At 36.8% G+C, this 18,940-nt stretch overlaps 2 protein-coding genes across 3 annotated transcripts in view; one reads left to right on the top strand and one right to left on the bottom strand.

The window, feature by feature from the left end:
• LOC110440307 (aminopeptidase B-like) overlaps positions 1–5,289 on the top strand; it is a 17,336-nt gene extending 12,047 nt beyond the window's left edge. Inside the window, exons 11-14 of the mRNA XM_021483289.1 lie at positions 386–518; positions 636–782; positions 2,649–2,733; positions 3,402–5,289. Of these exons, the coding sequence (XP_021338964.1) occupies positions 386–518; positions 636–782; positions 2,649–2,733; positions 3,402–3,559 (523 nt within the window). The 3' untranslated portion in view covers positions 3,560–5,289. The remainder of the gene's footprint in view (positions 1–385; positions 519–635; positions 783–2,648; positions 2,734–3,401) is intronic.
• Positions 3,710–18,940, bottom strand: LOC110440308 (nuclear pore complex protein Nup54-like). 2 transcript variants are annotated; one of them, XM_021483291.1, is made up of 10 exons: positions 18,479–18,940; positions 16,367–16,546; positions 15,426–15,661; positions 14,146–14,333; positions 12,976–13,175; positions 12,161–12,309; positions 10,668–10,775; positions 10,234–10,353; positions 8,654–8,764; positions 3,710–6,508 (listed from the first exon to the last, which is right to left on the bottom strand). In XM_021483291.1, the coding sequence occupies exons 1-10, from the start codon at positions 18,825–18,827 to the stop codon at positions 6,398–6,400; spliced, it is 1,752 nt and encodes a 583-aa protein (XP_021338966.1). In that variant the 5' UTR covers positions 18,828–18,940; the 3' UTR covers positions 3,710–6,397. The 2 variants fall into 2 exon arrangements, with proteins under 2 accessions (XP_021338966.1, XP_021338965.1); XM_021483290.1 differs by having other exon boundaries at positions 16,367–16,558; positions 18,479–18,939.

The following is an 18,940-nucleotide window of genomic DNA, read 5'->3' as shown; positions in this document are numbered from 1 at the left end:
CCCACCCCACCCCACCCCACCCCTAGCCTATTTCTTCCCTGGGGAAACTTTCAGATGGGGAAAGAAATGACTTCTACACCTGTATGTAATCAATCTGAAAGAAAACTACAATATTACTTATCAGTATTTCAAATATCAAATGTAGGTCACTGCAACTTAATATTTTCATATAATTGACTGTAGTCAAACTTTACATTTAGCTTCATTTTCATCAAACAATGGGCAGTGGCATAAATGTTGTGTATGTTTACAAATATTTTCTAGCTCTTTGCTAGGTTTGCCAAGCAATCTAGACTTTTCATAGGCCAGCCACATTTGCTTGGATCGAAGGTGGCTAGGTTATCAAGATTTCAGAGGATTCATAACCTTAACTGTCATTTTGTAGGCCTGGATTTGAATTTATCGACACTTGGCTGACCAAACCAGGATGGCCCCCTTACACACCTGACCTGTCCGCAGGCAGTGACCTGACCACTCCAGCCAATAGTTTGGCTGACCAATGGGCAGAGAAAGGAGAAGTAAGTTATAAGTATATATGTCAGTGCCGTGTACAGTTGGAAAATAACTCAATCTCATTTTAAAGAAGTACAAGTCATCCTGAATTATTTTCAATCTAGTTGTTGTTCTCTCTTTAGGGCGGCAGTGAGGATGTTACAGCATGGAGGACCTACCAGGTGCTCCACTTTCTGGACAAACTGTTGGAGAAGGATTCACTGTCAGATACAACTCTCTCCAAGATGGCGGCACAGTATCCTTCCATATCCGGCACAGATAATGCTGAGGTAAATCTCACCAAGCAGATTAATTTCAAAATCCTGATACTATTTTGGGGAGAATCTTTAAGTACCATCCACTTTTGTGGTTAATGTTAGGAGATTGTCACTAAACAGCAGATACGGCTTGATTGGATTAAGTCAAGATTAAGCTCACTTCTGTTACCTAGGTCACGTTCGAGTATCCCTGTTAAACAGTTCAGGTGGCACTGAAATATTCCACGATAAACTAACACACTTTGACCAAAATATAGGCAGAGCTTAAAAAATGCAGTTTCAGAGTTTTGTTACAAATAAATGAAAATCTTCTAGGATAATATGTCCTTCTTTCAAGAGTCCACAAAATTATTTAACCATCTTGAAATAGCTTTGGTGAACTGACATTTTTAGGTCACCTGAGACAAAGTCCTCAACCTTCCATGGTCAAAGGTCAACCAAAATCGTGAATTATATGGTCCCCAGCCCCCAGGGACTGATGAGTGGGGCCAAAAAGGGTTGAATTGACTAAATTTCAGAAATCTTCTTCTCAAGACCCAGATATGATAGAATCAAATACTCTTCATAGATGGAAGGGTCTTAAAGTGTTTTACCAAAATTGTGAATTTCATGACCCTGGGGTCTCACGTTTCCCCCTGGGGAGGGGGTAAACTTTGCAATAGTTTATATAGAGAAATCACATTTTGGACCAACATTTGTTTAATTACCATTGGAAGTAATTCAGTTTGGGTTAGCATTATAAGTATTGGATAGCAGTTTGATGGTATGCACATATGAGCCCTGACTGACCCCCAGGGGCTGATGGGTTGGGCCAAAAAGGGTCCAATTGACTGAAATTTCAAAATCTTCTTCTCAAGACCAGATACATGTATGGTAGAATAAAATACTCTTGATAGATGGAAGGGTTTTATGGTGCTTTACCAATGTGAATTTTATGACCCTAGGGTCTCACGTTTACCCCTGGGGAAGGGGCAAAATTTATTATGGTTTATAATGGCAAATGATACTTTGAATATTACATGTTGTTAACTTGATTGGAATTATAACCCTGAGTTGACAGTTTGATACTTTGAAAATTTTGAGCCAGCCCTACCCCCAAGGGCTGTAGGGCAGGGCCCAAAGGAGTCAGTGTGCTAAAATTTCTTCATTTTCCTTGTTTAGAATTAGAGGTGTTAGTTTTAAATACTTTTCAGTCTTAATTCTGTATGCTAGATATTGAAAAAGGTGGTTTTATTGGGGGGTTTTCAGTTTGAATAATATTTCTGTTCATGTTTTAAAAACAAAAATCAACTCTCTGTATAAATATATCACAACTCAGGTGACCGTTAAGGCCCATGGGCCTCTTGTTATGTAAAGAAATAATGAAAACTAGCAACATTCAGCATTTTAGTTTCCGTCAGACACATCTGGACCCCTTTATATGCATATATATGTGCAAAAGATATGATCCTGTTGTTTTATTTTCAGGTTCATCTGTTAGAGTTGTTCAACCTAGTCATTTTAATTCAAACATTGTAAATAATTATTAATCATGAATTTCTTCAAGGTGGTCTGTCATGATAGTTTTCACATTGTATCCGTGATTTTGTATAAGAGTTATCCCCCTTTAAACATTTTTAATGAGTCTTATATTAAACTTCAGAATTATCCCAGTGTAAATAATATATATATTTATGTTGGAAGTCTTCAGAAAAGAAGATTCATATGATAAATATGTATTTTACATCCTTAAGTACATTTCGATAATCTGGTAGATTATTTTTTACCATTTTTGTTTTCCATAAACTAGATATTAATGAATATTTCATGTTGCACAGAGGAATGTTTTTCTTTATATTGGAGGGTAGTTATTCACGTAACCTATTCTTTTTTCTCCAGATACGCATGCGTTGGAGTCTTGTGACAATCAAACATGGATATACAGATGACTTTGAGAATACCCGTCACTTCCTTCACAGCCAAGGTAAAATACAGCATCATACAACTCATGAAGATATGTTCTGAACACTTTTGTGCAGTTTCATGTAGTTTTAAAATATAATTGTAAAGCAGCGTTCCACTTCAGAGCTGTTTTCTTATTGAAGCCTCCCTTGTATTATATTCCGTCTTTTCGTATTGCAGAGTTATCTGCTCTTGTGGGCAGGTATTGATTGTTATGTCATTTGTTTGTGAGAGTAATGTCATCAATCTTTGAGAAAACAACGTAAATTTCTCACACAAACCAATGACGTAACAATCAATACCTGCTCACAAGAGAGGATAACTCTGCAATACACAAAGACGGAATACAAGAGAGAACAATTTAAAGATTCTTTTCTGGTATAGAGTTACTTCCCTTAGCAAGATACTCTTCTTTCATGTTGATATTGTGCATTTACATTACATTTGAACTTGTAGGTATTCTTTACTTTAAAGCAGTACGAAATTGTAGCAAAATAAGAGGGTGAATCTTAGTCCATTCATGTCGATCAGTTTGTTGAACTCTCTAGTGTTTTGTCTGCCATGGGACAGGCACCCTTAAGGAAAGATAGGCATTTAGATTTTGCTGCAGAAATTGATAAACACACACAGTACATTTTAATGAATTCCAAATTACTTTGTTTTGTTACTTAATTCATTATACATCGACAGGCAAGCAGAAGTACACACTCCCTGTATATCGGGCTCTGATGAAGAGTTGTGATGCTGCCAAGAAACTTGCGACAGATGTGTACGCCGAGACCAAGGACCAGCTACACGTTAATGTCCAGAGCTATGTCGAGAAGATCATGTCTACCACCAGTGCTTAGTTAGACAAAAGACTTGTCAGTGTTTTGTAATGACCATTTTATAAACTATATAATTAATACAACAGCAACAAGATTGGGGTAGGGTTTGCTAATTGCTGGTCTTCCAGTTTTGCAAGGCAGCAATAATAGAAGAACGTTATCCCGATCTTGTTACAGTTGTATTAATTATATCACGTTACCTTAGTCCTCAATATGTGAATGATCATGATTAGTCCTCAAAGTGTGAACGATTAGAAGAACAAACTTGTGCCATTTGAAGTCAGATTGATGTTAACTTTGCTTTGAAAAAATTGTTCATTAGTGTTAATATTTTACTTTTTTCTATAATTTTTTACCTATATTTTTTTTGTCAATGAAATGTGTAGTTATAATTGTCCGATACAGGACTGGACAATAACATGGTAGCAAATTGTTTTGGTTTTTAGTATTTTTCCTCATACCTGCTTTTGAATTATTTTATTTTTTTATTTCCATTGCTTCTTTTCTTGATTGTTTTACTAGAAAAGACTAATTACGAACTGTTTGACTTGTGTCTGATTTCATGCAAAATTATTGAATTTAAAAAAAAATCAAATAATATAGTAGCTAGGCTGTGAACCATGACAAGATTAAATGTATCTCCATGGAAACGTCATAATAGAGTGGCGTGTGACAACTAATTTCATCCAGGTGATGTTGATAGATAAACCAACAAAATCAATGTATGTGAATGTAGAAAACCTGGAACTTACTATCATATGTATTCAATGGAACCTGTTTTCTCTGACCCTTGAGTATTCCGATATCCTGCCTAATTTGACTCCATGCTGAACTCAATTTTAATGAAAACTACAAAATAATTTATAATCATAGAAATGTATAAAATGAAACCTGTCTTATTCAGCCCCCATCTAATCTGACCCCTAAGTATTCTGGAATCCAGTTTAATCTTATCCCCGAGTATTCAGACATACTGTCTAATCTTATTCCTGAGTATTCCGATATCCTATGTAACAAAATTCTATAATCCTGTCTTATCAAACAGATTTTTTTAATTTAAACTTGTTATACAGACACTCTGTCTAATAAGACCAATACAGACATTTGGGTCGGATTAGACAAGTTTTGACCGGGCTAGACTGAGATTCCAACCCTGGACCACAGATTGATCTACCATCACTCTAACTGATTGAGCTAATTAGTCAACAGAATTGTCCCAACTGTGCTACAGTTATAGGAAAAACCACAGTGCAGTGGGACAGGGATCCTTACGAGACTTGTAATAAGAAATAAAAAAACTTATGAATTTCCAAAGGTTGTCTCTGAATAAAGTTTTCATTAAATATGTCAAAATAAACTTGATATGAAATTTTATTACAGATTTACAGTACAAATCTATTTACTAGTAAGCTTTTTACTTTCTATCAGGTTGTATGAGGTTGTTTATCAGTTGTCACAACTATAATGTGAATCATGCTATTTATCAGGTGTCGAGCAATGTGAATGAGGTTGTAGATCAGTCTTCACAATTAAAATGTGAATCATGCTATTTATCAGGAGTTCAAATTGTGATGTGAATCAGGTTGTATATTGGTTGTCAATATTAGGATATGATCAGTTATTTATCTGTTGTCTACTGTCAATCAGGTTGTATATCGGTGCTTTTGTTTTCTGTCTCAAATGCTTTTATAATAATGAAAATCAAATAATTTTTGTATGAAAAATTCATTCAAATAAAAAACATTTGATGTCATTTCATTGTAATTTATTTTATCAACATCCATTATGGAAAGCATTCATATTCATATCAAAACAATTAGTAAAACGCCTGTCTGATACAGATTCCTGTTACATAATGCTGATACAGGATTACCTCCCCTCCCTCCCCAAAACATTCAGACAACTTCAAACTGACAGTTGTCATTACAGTAAGGCTTAATTTTCGCCTTGTTTACTTATGTCCATCATTGCTGGATTTTTGTATGTAACACAGAAGGCACATAATCACCTGGGAGCAACATCAAATCTGCTTGAAGAGTTATCTCCCCTCTCAATGTCATTGTTCATATTTTGAGTTCCCTCCCATTTGTCTAGGTTTTCCTGGTCAGTTAAAATAGAATTGTTTGTTTTCCCATAGCTAGATGAAGCAACAACCAAATGTCCCACCTCTCTGGCTGGGTGTTGTTAGCACTGGCCTTTCAAAAACTGCTTCCCAAGCAGGCAATACAATTGATATGTATAGGAATGCAAGACATCTGCGGAATAGTTATGTTCCCCTGTAATTTTCTATACTTCTGTTTGGTATGAATACAGTTTTAATATGAACACTTGACTTGTCAAACCTGTTGTTCCCTGTCCTCACTTGCTATCATAATACGCAAGTTATATACTACTGTTGTCATTAGCAAGTTATTAGATATATTATCCCCCATGTTGTTGCTATAGTAACCCCCTGTTACTGGCTAGGTGTTATTCATGTAATCCAGCTTGTCACAACACAAAAAGGATTTGTCTGGTATTTGACTCGATGTCATTTCAGCAATCCCCCTTTTCTAAGATGCTTGCGGAAACAATGTCCTATCTTAGTAGTTGTACACCTTTATAGTCCTATTTGATTGATGAGTTATTTCCCCTTTTATTTGCTTGGCATCACAGGAAGATTACACTTCCCCAGTTATTTTCTACTGCCACAGAAGTTAGTCTTCATCTCCATTTGGGGCTTCAAAGTTCTGCTCTTGGAGTTGGGGGTTTGTGCCGCTCCTCCTTTATATGTAGAGTTATCCCCTCCTGACCTTGACTAGGTGCCACCATCAGTTAGGGGGTTCAATGTGTATTAGCTATCCCCTATTCATGACAAGGTCACCGTCTGATCGGGGCATCAAGGTTCTGCTCTATGAGCTGTAGATCTTGTCCATCTTCTTTAATGATCTGTATGAGGTGACGCAGTCCTTCTTGCTGCTGTTTTAGTAACTGAAACAACAAATATCAATTAAAATTAAAACTAGAAAATGTCTGTAAGACATAAATGCCCCCGCTGCCATGTGAAATTAGTTTCAGTGTTCTATAAAAAGTTACAACCACTTTGATATTGATACCCTGAAACATGCACACACACAAGGTACTACACTTAAAGTTAATTTTAATGTTAATATGTTTTTCCTGTATCTTATTACCATCTCCATAACATATTGAAGTTGCTAAGCGTTTAAATTGAATCAGTAGATGATTTTCTATATATAGCAACAGTGACTTTGGAACCCTGAAACACAACAATGTCGGAAGTATACTCATACTTGACCTTTGCATAAAGTTTGACCAAAATCCATGAAAGAATGAAGTTGCTAAGTGTTTAAATTGAATCAGTTGATGATTTTCTATATATAGCAAGTGTGACCTTGGCCTTGACCTTGGATCCCTGAAATACAACGATGTCCGAAGTATACTCATACTTGACCTTTTTATAAAGTTTGACCAAAATCTGTCAAAGAATGAAGTTGCTAAGTGTTTACATTGAATCGGGACGGGACGGGACAAGTTTCTATATATAGCAAGTGTGACCTTGGCCTTGACCTTGGATCCCTGAAATACAACCATGTCCGAAGTATACTCATACNAACGTTTTTAGGTAACAGTACTTTTCGTAACATTTTGTCCTCATCATGGACAACTCAAATATCTTGGCTAACGTCAAAAAAGCATCAATGTGGAAGGGCATGTCTCAACTCCATTCGAGTAAAATTCTTAAATTGTCAAACTCGAGGCTTGCAAGTTGTAGATGATTCGTCTATTTAAAATTTTTACCCCGAGGGTGGAGATTTGGCTATCTCGCCCCTTTAGGGTGAATGTACTTTTTCTCTTACCCAACAGTGGGAAATGATCTAAACCGAATGATTAATTGTTCAGCTATAATATGGCATAATCTGATCGTAAGACATTATATCATTCAATTGTTACCATCATGACCTCACAGTAAATGTGCAGGGTGTTTTCCCCTAGGGTGGGATAAGGAACGTAAACTAACAGATGCATTTCGTCAAGATTTTTGGTCACTCTATTCATACCTGAATCGTCCTGATACTGTATACCAGGAAATTTTCGCCCAGTTGAAATTTTGCCCCAGTGTTAATTTCACTTTTCATATTTGATAACTATGTTTATTGTGATGTTTACTTATAATCGCTCTTATGAAAAAGGACTATGTATGGTTTGGGCCTTTTTTGACCCACAAATCCATCAAAATTGAAAATCTGCAATAGAACTTTTATATGAATGTTTCTTTAATTTTGAATACTTCCCCAGTACTATTATGTAAATATTTATTTGTGTTTCCAATTTTGGCTGCGATGGTTACCAGGTCATATTTGCATAAATTATTGAAATTTGATTATTCAGTCAATTTTGACAGGTTTTCACCTAGTTTTTCTCTTAACTACCATAGAGCGCACTCTTGAACAAACTTTATATTTCTCCTAAAGATGTATTACAGGTGCCTACACATTATCCTTTGATATCAAGTTTGTTCAAGCATGTGCTCTATAGTTTCTCGGAGAAAAACTATATCAAATTTTTCTAATTTATGCAAATTTGAACTTGTTACCATGGCAACAATAATTAGAAATATATAGAAATATTTACATAATAGTATATGGGAAGTATTCGAAATTAAAGAAACAGTCATTTCAAAGTTCATTTAAAGGTTTTGAATTTTGATGCATTTGGGAGCCAAAACACACCCAAACCATCCATAGTCCTTTGTCCTTATTAGGGAGGGGGTAAAAGGCACAAATTAAACTGCAGCGACAGTTTCCTGGTATACAGTCACTTCTGCTTGCACTACAACACAAAGATAATCTGAACTATTTTGTACTATCTTTAAAAGTTTTAGATATAAGGTTTCACTCTGACATAAACAAATAATAATTGTGCTCTGCTGACATAAACAAATAATAATTGTGCTCTGATTTTTCATGTCTATCGCAAAGTGAACATTTTTCATGTTCTTAGATTCCTCAAAATATTTACAGAGAAATTCAAATGTTTCAACTTTTCAAATTTTTCATAGAAGTTTGAATACAAATGGTAACACTTAGCCTCAGACTCCTGAGGTAATCTCACCTGTTTGATTTCGTCCTGTAGAGCGGGATCGATTTGATAACTAACATCTGTCCTTGTACTTGCTAAGTGGTTCTGCATTCGAATCTGTGACATTAACTCGTTTAAGCGACCCTGGAAAGATAAATGACAACAGGATCAACAATTGTACACAAAATGTTGTTGCAGTCTTATGCATTACCTCTTCTCAACAAAACAACAACTTACAGGCTTTTACTAGTACATGTACTACAACTAATACAACAGACAAAGAACTAGAGAAACTGTAAGATATATACTATGCTTACAAAATATCTGGAGCAGAAATTTAAGTTTTAAGGGAGGAGGGGGGTATAAGACAAAGAATCACATCCATACGTATAACCCATACACTGTTACAGGGATCAGATATAAATTTTGTTCAAGTCAAAATTGTCTTCAAATGTATACAAGAACTCCACAGGAATGTATGTACCGCCTGCAGTCAGTGTGAAGTTTTGAAGTTGATCAGCCCAAGGAAACTTGACTTATTGCAGGGAAACAGTTAAATTTCTATTTATAGTAACGGCAACATTGACCTTTGACTTTCGGACCTGAAAAGCAATCCGAAGCAAGCATTACTAGTAAGAGAGTACTATATGAAGTCTGAGTTTGATCAACCAAAAGGAAATCCAGTTATTGTACGGAAACAGATTTTCTATTTATAGTAATGTTGACCTTGACCTTTGATCTTCAGACCTCAAAAGCAATCCCACCTAAGCACTAATGGTAAGTAAGCACTGTATGGAGTCTAAGCTCGATTGATCTTAAGAAACTTAAGTTATTGCATGGAAACAGATTTTCTATTTGTAGTAACAGTGACCTTTTACCTTCAAACCTAAAAAGCAGTCCCAAGCAAGCACCATTAGTTAGGAAGTAAAGATGAACTTTATAAAGTTTGAGTTCAATCAACCCAAGGGGACTCTAGTTATCGCACAGAAACCTTGTTTCGGACGACGCAACCACCAACGATGAATGGTTCCTTTTGGAAAGGAAATTACACATTGATAACACTTTGACATTGTCTATGAATCAATGTGACAGCCGACCATTACATGTCGATCCTGGGATCCTCAAATGCTGATCAGTATAAAAGTTAACCCCGAAATATCATGCAGTGCAAGTTGATCCTGAACCTTTGATCAGTATTACAGCTGACAATTAACTATTGATCAGCATTACAGTTTACCATAAACTAGTCATTGATCAGCAAAATAGCTGACCTAGATGTGTTATACAGTACAAGTTGATCCTGAACCTTTGATCAGTATTACAGTTGACAATTAACTATTGACCAGCATAACAGTTTACCATAAACTAGTCATTGATCAGCAAAATAGCTGACCTAGATGTGTTATACAGTACAAGATGATCCTGAACCTTTGATCAGTATTACAGTTGACAATTAACTATTGATCAGCATAATAGTTGACAGGAATATTAATTGGTATAACAGTTGACCCTGAACTATTAATCAGCATAAAAGCTGACCCAATTTTACATTTGACCTGAAAAAGTTCATTATGACTTAAAACCCTGAGATGTTTATCAGTTTGACGGCGTACCTTAAACTGTGTGGGATGGTTCAGTTCGGCCTGACTTTTCTCTAGCTGTACTCGTAACTGTTCCTCCTCGGCCTGTATAGCGTACCCCATCTTTCTGAAAATCTCCTGCTTCACCACCACCTGAGGAAATTTGATGAAAAATGATGTTTGTTTAAAGGTTAAATTCAAAAGAAATCAATAAGGAAATAATCTAATCAAAGATTAGAAAATAAATGACCTAACTCTGTCATATAAGGTGATTGAATTGAATTTTTTAATATGAAGAATTGACCAAGACAGCTAACCTGCAGATGATATAACCTAGTAAGATCACCTGTATGTACATGACTGTGACCTAGTTATCTCAGATGTAGATGACATGACCTAGGTAGCTCACCTGTACATGACTGTGACCTAGTTAGCACACCTGTACATGACTGACCTAGTTTTCTTACCTGTAAAAGTCTGTGGCCGAGCTCCAGGTGTTTGCGTTTATACTCGTCCATTTTTGCCAGCATGCTGACCTGTTTCTGCTGAAGCTGTGTCAGGTCTGTGGCAATCATCTGAAACACAAACATATTTATAGAACAGTGAGCGACAGTGACATCACATTTCCATCATTATAAGTAAACTACAAAGTGTCTAGATCTGTAAACATGGGAATACTCCCATGCATTGTATAGTCATTGTTTGACAAATTTCTATACATAGAAAAAATGACATTGAACTTCGGTTTCTGATACACTATCTCATTCAATGTATTCTCATAAGCATCCTCAATAATCCAGGGGTTACACTCTCTGCACCCCTGCTATACGTCATATGGTTAAGTTGAAGGCTCATGGTGCACGCTACTTTATGAATGACACAAAGAAGACTAGTTTGATCCTTTGATGAACACCAAACAAAATCAGCTTTTGCAAGTTTACGTCAAAATTAACTGGCTTTGAAGTAAAGTGTCGCTCCTCTGTAATCTTCAAAGGAAAGGGACGGTATCAGCCCAGTGATTGTCTTTTTTAACTGAGATCAATCAGATAGCTTTCTTCATCCTTCAACTTTGCTATGACATATTCCTGGGGTACAGAGCGTTTAAGTGAGCGTAACCCCTGGTGTAATGAGGATGTCAACAAGTGACTCTTGTATATACATTTGTAGCTTGATCAATATCTGTTTATTAATTTCCTTAGTGATGAAACTAAATTCCGTTAATTGGTTGACAATTTCTTTAATTCTGCTTCAGTAACAGTTCATTTTTTTTGCCAGCATATGACTGCATCCAGGAACCCATGTATAAAAAATCTAGAAAACTTAACCTAGATTCTTTATTCAGACCTCTGATGCTTATACATCAATTAATGAACTTATATATCTTCCCACTTGACATTCCAAAGAGACCAATTTATCCAGATATTCCTCATTGTATTTATGCTGGCCTTTGACAATCCGATAATCCAAGCTTTGACTCTACAATAACTGAAATGTGACTCTAGGATAGCTGAAATTTGACTCTCCAGAACAGGACTTTTGACCCTCCTAACACAACATTTGATCCTCAATGTCATGTATCTGACCTCTCCATGACCTGATCTTCTCACATATGACCTATGTACTCCAACCCTTCAAAATATGGCCTTTCATCCTTGAAAATCTTGCCACTGATACCTGAAAACCTCATTTTCAACTCTTCAAAGGACCTGGGCCTATATTTAAGTAACCATTCACAAGCCTTATTTCTTGGGTTCATTATAAATTTATAAAAAAAATATCTTATTTTGTCAATGACTTGGAAAAGAAAATTGAAGAGACTTAAAACCTTATACTGTTTTCAATGATCATGACCTTGATTGTTTGACATGTTTTAAGCAAGTTACAAAATAATTGGTTTGAGCACAGAATCCATGCTTGAGCATGAGAATGGTTTCATGAATACGGGCCCTGATCTACTTACGTCCATCCTTTGGTGGTGCAGCTTCGTCTGTTGTTCCTGGTGTTTCATGCGATGGAATAGCTCCTTAAATCGGACCATTGGGACGGGGATTAGGCTTCCCGGATCTGGGTTGTCTAGCTTGGCCTGCTGCCAAATAAGGGGGTGGATTCCTGGACGACAGATTTTTTCTCATATTATTCAATGTTGTATTTAACCCAATAAGCACCCTTTTCCTTATTAGCTCCCTTTATCCTGTTTTCTTGTCTGAGCATCCATCCCTTCATCATACTTTACAAAATTACTTTAGGAAAAGTGTTTGTCATGACAGTTTAGTGAGAGTTTTGGAAAATTCTGCAATCATTTCAATTTTTCTTAACTGCTAAAGTACACAGACAGTGTGTGACATTGACGACCTTATTTCAGAAACTAAGAATTTCTTGGGTTGTTTGGGAAGGATATGGCGGTGTTCCGGAAGCACCATCTCCTGGATTTGCTACTATAAATCAAACTAAGAAAGCAAGATGAATACGAAGAAGCTTTCAAACATGACCACCTGTACATCCCATTTAAAATCCTCAACGCTTCTAATTTCCTAAAAACATACGCAAAATTTGAATTTGTATGTTTCAAATTTCCATCAGTAACAGAATAGGTTCAAAGTCTGATCTAGCAATACATAGATATAACCAGTTTTTAGTAAACAAGGGAGATAAATCTTAGGAGAAAATCATGCAGATCTAGTAATCTAGTCAGTCAAGTCTGGTTACGAGCCCCCATGCGACACACAGATATTTCTAATCATTTAAAAGTCAATACATGAATATGTTTGTAATTACCTGATGGTGTGTTGTCCAGATACTGTTTGTGCTGGTCTTTGGTGAACCCAGTCTTTGGGCGGATATCCTCAGCCATGATCTGGGACTGCAGCTGGGGAAGGATGTTGGTCTGTTTCAGAAAGTTAGCAGTTTCTAGAGCTGGGATTCGCCGCGCAGGTCCTCGATCAGGTCGTTCAAGGATGTATACAACCAGCTCTGTCCTGCAGAGTAATTAATTTTAACATCAAGATGAAGTACCTTACAGGTGTAATATTAAACAATTTCAGACAATATATATATATCAATCATTTAAATTAAATGCTAATTATAGCAACAATTTAACTATTAATTAGTCTACCAAACCACAACTAGAACTTTATTGGATGCTATCTCATACATGCTGTACATAACATTTAAATTTTCTTCCAAGGACTATTTCTGGTTGAAAATAAAGATAAATGCACAATTAACTAAAAATCCATTGCATACTGATAAAGCCTACCATTTTTCTAAAATCTTTCAGTATGTTATTAAAATAAATAGTAAGGACACATTTTTTTTATTAAGGGGCATAACTCTAAGAAAAAGAGTTGAAACAAATTTGTTTAGAGTGCAAAGTTTCATTGAAATATATGCTGTACTTCATGGAGAAATACATAGGTGTCAACCTCTGAAACCTCCAATGAGGGAGATCTCCCTCATTCCACATTTCCAATAAGGAGAAAGTGCATGAAACGCGACTGAAACTGCTGTGCTCAATTTGTCTTTCCCTTTTTATGTACCAAAATAACTCTAAAAAGCATTCATTTGAATCAAACACACCTGTTATAATCATTACACACACCTTGCGGTAACTAGGAAATCATTTGACCACAGGGTGTAGATTTTGAGTTTGAGTGAGTTTGGACTTGAATGAGGGAGTTTCGAGGGAGACTGTGGTCAAATGAGGAGAGTTGACAGCTATGGAAAAAGTATGGATACTGATTTTACATAAAGGGGCATAGCTCTACAAAACATGTTTGAAAATGATTTTAAGTGAACAACTGATATAATGTACAAAGTTCATTAAAAAATCTACACAGTACTCTCGTGGAATTAATTCGGACAAATTTTATCAATGCAGTGATGAGTTATACGGCAGGTTTTCGACAACAAAGCCACGGGTGACCATTCAGAACAGATTCTCCTTACTTGTCATCTGGTAGTGGTCTAATGCCTTCCACACACACTGAATACTGAGGCTTACTGCCTAGCATCTTGAATAGGCAATCCACAATCAGCTGCTGACCAACGGTCACTTCGGATTCCTTCCTTTTGATGGTGACTGCCACAAGTCCATCCTCATTGCGGGAGGTCGGCAGGCAACTGTACCCTATAGCCTGGTAAACGATACCATAAATGGTAGGTAAGAATATGATGTAAAGCCAATATTCATTGGTGTGTCAGGGTACTTTCCCAATCGAAAAAGTTTGAAATTTTTGCCAATTTGCCCCTTTAAATACCTTTTAAATAAATATCTAAATAAATTTCTACCGATTGACGGAGTTTTCAAAATGCAGAATATGCAGGAAGGACAGAATGATCCTGTTGTCATGAAGACAGGCTTAAATAAAAGTTAAAGAATCTAATTTCATGTGTTCAGAGTTGGTATAATGATTATCCAAATTTCCTAAAATGGTTATTATGTCATTATTTTTTCCCCAATTTCATTGCGGGGTCTGTTTCCCAAAAAACTCATTAATAAGCCCCTGTGTCTAGTACCATCTAAGCATTGTGATTTTTTTTCTAACTGTGTTACAAATAGCTACATATAGTGAAGCCTTCTCAGCAGGTGACTTTTACTGTACTAGGCCAAACAAAACTGTCTGTTCAAGGCTGTCATTACACCTTACAGTGGTATCGAACAGTAAGTAAACTCTTGTTATACTGCCACCATTTGTCCAAGGAAATTTGGTCATTATGAAGGGGGTTTGGTGATAAATTGAGGGAAACATATAAAGAGAGTTCTTGAGTAAAAGGGACCTTGGAATATGTGGTAAACAAGGTGACAAATTAAACGAGGGGTGAGGTATTACTGTAATTACACCTTGCATAGTCTGAGTTTCCTCTAGCCCCGACACTAGACTTTGACACCATTTGGTATCGGAGAGTTTCAGATGCTGACAACAAAATATCTACTATGACAAAACACATACCACACATATCGATAAATGGATCCAACACCATCCTCATTCGTTCAAAACTTCCCACATGAGCGAATGTGACTAATCAACAAAATGAGGGTGTCCAGAAATCTTCTTATTAAGAATAACGTATTCAATTTTCGGTCCGGATCAGTCTGGTTTGTTGATTATTAGAGGTTTTTGGCCCCATACCGGACATCTATCTGTCTATAAGTCTGGAGTCAGGGCCAGAGGTAACTCGTGCTACACCATAATGAGTGACTCCTAATGACATCTACAGTTACCTACCTTGAATTTACAGTAAGGATTTTCTGGAGTGAAGGTCACGCAGCCATTCTGACTGAAGTAGCCCTTGCCAGTCCCCCAGTACGCCTGGAGTTGGTTCCACTTGGCTATGATGGCGTCCCGTTCATCCCCGTACAGCTGTGGCGTGGTGATGGCAGTAGTTAGGTTCTCGAGACTCTGTAGATTCTGTTGTTGTTGTTGTTGTTGCTGCTGTTGTTGCTGCTGCTGCTGCTGATTAACTGTTTGTCAAATATGAGATATTATTTAAGTAAATTCTTAGTTATCAAAGATGATATTTTGGTTATAATGTCTGCACGCATCTCCTTCAGGAGTAAAGTTTCAATGTTTCATTAATTTATTCTCCAACTGATAAACAAAACGGTATACATATAATACTCCCACCCTCAATAGTCCAGGCGTTGGTTACACACTTTAACATTCTCTGTACCCCAGAAATAAATCATGATGAAACTGATAGCTCTGCATATATACCACCTTGTGGATGATACAAGTACACTTACTTGATCTTTTGATGTACATCAAAACAATTGCATGATCATGGTTACTTTTGGTAGCGTAATGCCAAACGGTAAAATTAAATGGCTTTGAAGTTGGACGTCGCTCCTTAATGGTCTTAAAAGAATATTATATATCAGCCTAGCAATTGGTCAGTTTCTATACCTGACATCAATCAATTTTGATTTTGTCATGATGTATTTCCAGAGGTACAGAGATTTTAACTCCTGGAATTGAAAGAATGGTTGATAATACCCCATGTGCATCAAATGTTCAACAAAAATTGACTGGTCACCTTATATTTGAAGCGTAACATTCATAATGAAATAAACTCAATAAGTATCCATTTGCAACATTTCGTAATTTGTCTTTATACTGTACTATGAAACAAACAAGTTCCATCTGATTCTCTGCCCAAAGACACTTACCACCAAACAAACTAGTACCAGTTGCTCCTCCACCCAAAAGACCTGTCCCCGTTGTACCAGTGCCTCCAAGATTGAACCCTGAAGTACCGCCTCCAAATGTTGATGTTCCTCCAAAGTTCCCAAACCCAGTCGGCGCTGCTGCGCTGGTGCCAAATCCTGTTCCAAAACCGGTGCTGCCACCTAGTGTGAGACCTGTAAGTGTGATATCATATTTAGGGTGCCTTTTTTACCCCACTATTTTGGGGCTGAAATCAGTCACACGCCCAATGAATTGTTTTTTTCTCCTGATTTACTGTACCTTAACCCTTTCACCACTTTGGACCATAATTGACGCATCCAGATCAATATATGGTAGAGTTTACTAAAGTTACATAGGGGTGAAAGGGTTAAAAGGATTTTATCACATGAACATGAACTTCTTTTTATAATTTCTGTCTTATTTTCGATTCCATTAAATTTGTTTCAACTTGTACTTTTCACCAGTGAAGATAAATACAAAGCAGGGATGTGTGGTATCCAAGGAAGCTGACATACTTCATGAAAAGTAAGAAAGAGGCACTGAAAGATTTATCTTTCACCTACATGTGTTAAGTGGCAGCCTATCAGTCCTTCCTCCATCAATTCTTAGCTAAAACAAAATATTCCTGGAGAACTATATCTCGAGCATATATTCGATACCAGTAATGGCAGACAAAAGCTCTCTGGAGAGCCCTTATTTTTACATATGAGCTCATGAAGGTCAATATTAAGAATATCAATCTAGGAAACATGATCAAAAGATGTGTAATTTGTATGATTAACAATTTTTGACCTTTGTGAGCTATATGTCACCGTGTAGGTATATACATGTAACAGTGAATTTGTTACACACCTACTGTAGTTTTCTCTTATTCCTGATCTGATTGTATGTATAAACACTTTGGTAGTCGCTATACCTGATTTAAAGGTGATTAATTTGTTAGTTTAGTTGTAAAATTTAATTATCTGTAGGTCGTCTCAAAGCGGTTCACAAAGTATTATCCGTGGTTATATATATATATATAGGGCCTTTGCCACTAGCCAGTACATTTCTCAACTCCCTGGGGCTGGGGAGCATACAGCCGGAGCTGCCATTTCGGCGCTAACAGTTAGCATTTAACAATTCTAGCACTGCCCAACCACATACTCATTTACAGCTGAGTAGACTGGAACAAGCCGAGTAAAGTATCTTGCTCAAGGATACAACACATTGCCGTGCCGTGGCGCGAACCCACAACTCTTCGGTCACAAGCCCGGCGTCCTACCACTCGACTACCGTGCTTCCTTAATAAGTATGTATTTTGGACAGTTAAAATCAGGTTGGGTGTGACTTATGAAACTTACTGCCTGTCTTATGGTCTATAACATTGTAACCTTACATCATATTTTATTTTTAGATAACTTTTACAAAACATATTAATAATCATAATGTTACTTATATATATATATATTCTAGAACCCAATTATTTATTAGCACAGTGATGTGCGATATACTGATCAGGTCCAGTACACTCTGCCGATTGAGCTATATAGCTGTAAAGACCTGTAATAGCTCTATTGACCTATCTGAAATAGGTCTTTTGAGCTATTTTTTGAGTAATTTTCTTTTTTAAGGAAAACAAAACAAAGTCGCTTTTAAAAGAAGATTGTATCATTAGGTTGATAACAAAAGACATTAAATATAAGGATTCTTTTTAAAAAATAATGATGTCAAAAATCGGAAATTTTACATTTATGAAAAATGAAAATAAACATCTAACTGTATGCTTTTTGTAGTCAACATTACCATAAACCTTATTGTTTTATGCGACTTTGCTTTAATTTAATGAAAATTGAAATCTGAGAAAATATAGCTCAATACAGCTATAATGTATAGGTGTATATAGCTATATAGGTCTTTATAGCTATACTCAGTATAGCTCAATCGGCAGAGTGTACTGGACCTGCTGATATATATCACATATATTCCAAAACCCGAGCATCTGCGGTATACATTATCAACACTTCAACAGTGTGCTGGACCTGATATTAGTGTATTAGTTGTTTGGGTTCTTTCATTCGCGATAGGTACCTGTAACTGAACAAGTTAAATACCTCCTGTTGACGTTGTTGTCGTACCGAATCCTGCAAATGGAGGTGGCCCAGACGTCGTTGCTCCGATCCCCCCTCCAAAACCAAACGAAGGAGCTACAGACGTTGTGGGGGCCCCTCCAAATCCGAAAGGCTGGGCGGTCGTGCCTCCGAACGATGGAGCAGACGTTGTCGACGTCCCGAAACTCCCAAATGATGGAGCCGCCGATGTCGTGCCAGTAGCTGTTCCGAACCCCAGATTCGGAGCTGCGGCGGAGGTTGTGGCTGTACCAAAACCGAATGGCGGAGCAGCGGCTGTTGTCCCAAACGAAGGGGTAGCTGTGTTGCCGGTGCCAAACCCGGAAAAGGCCATTGTCTTTAAATTATATGTCGTTTCAAAAGACAATACACAACATAACGTCCATCGTAGTTATTTCTGTGTGTGGGGTTTCCCTCCAATCAATTTCTTATCTCCAGAAAAGGAGA

Source organism: Mizuhopecten yessoensis, unplaced genomic scaffold (assembly GCF_002113885.1).
Source record: "Mizuhopecten yessoensis strain PY_sf001 unplaced genomic scaffold, ASM211388v2 scaffold11179, whole genome shotgun sequence".
NCBI lineage: Eukaryota > Metazoa > Mollusca > Bivalvia > Pectinida > Pectinidae > Mizuhopecten > Mizuhopecten yessoensis.
Note: the sequence above shows the minus strand (reverse complement) of the source record. Positions and strands in the feature narration are given on the sequence as shown.

Coding starts and splice junctions, on each gene's coding strand:
- LOC110440308 (XM_021483290.1), bottom strand. CDS start 18,827: ATGGCCTTTTCCGGGTTTGGCACCGGCAACACAGCTACCCCTTCGTTT. Junction 15,662..16,366: donor TGGTACTAGTTTGTTTGGTG/GTAAGTGTCTTT, acceptor TTTGACAAACAG/TTAATCAGCAGCAGCAGCAG. Junction 13,176..14,145: donor AGACCACTACCAGATGACAA/GTAAGGAGAATC, acceptor ATTACTCTGCAG/GACAGAGCTGGTTGTATACA.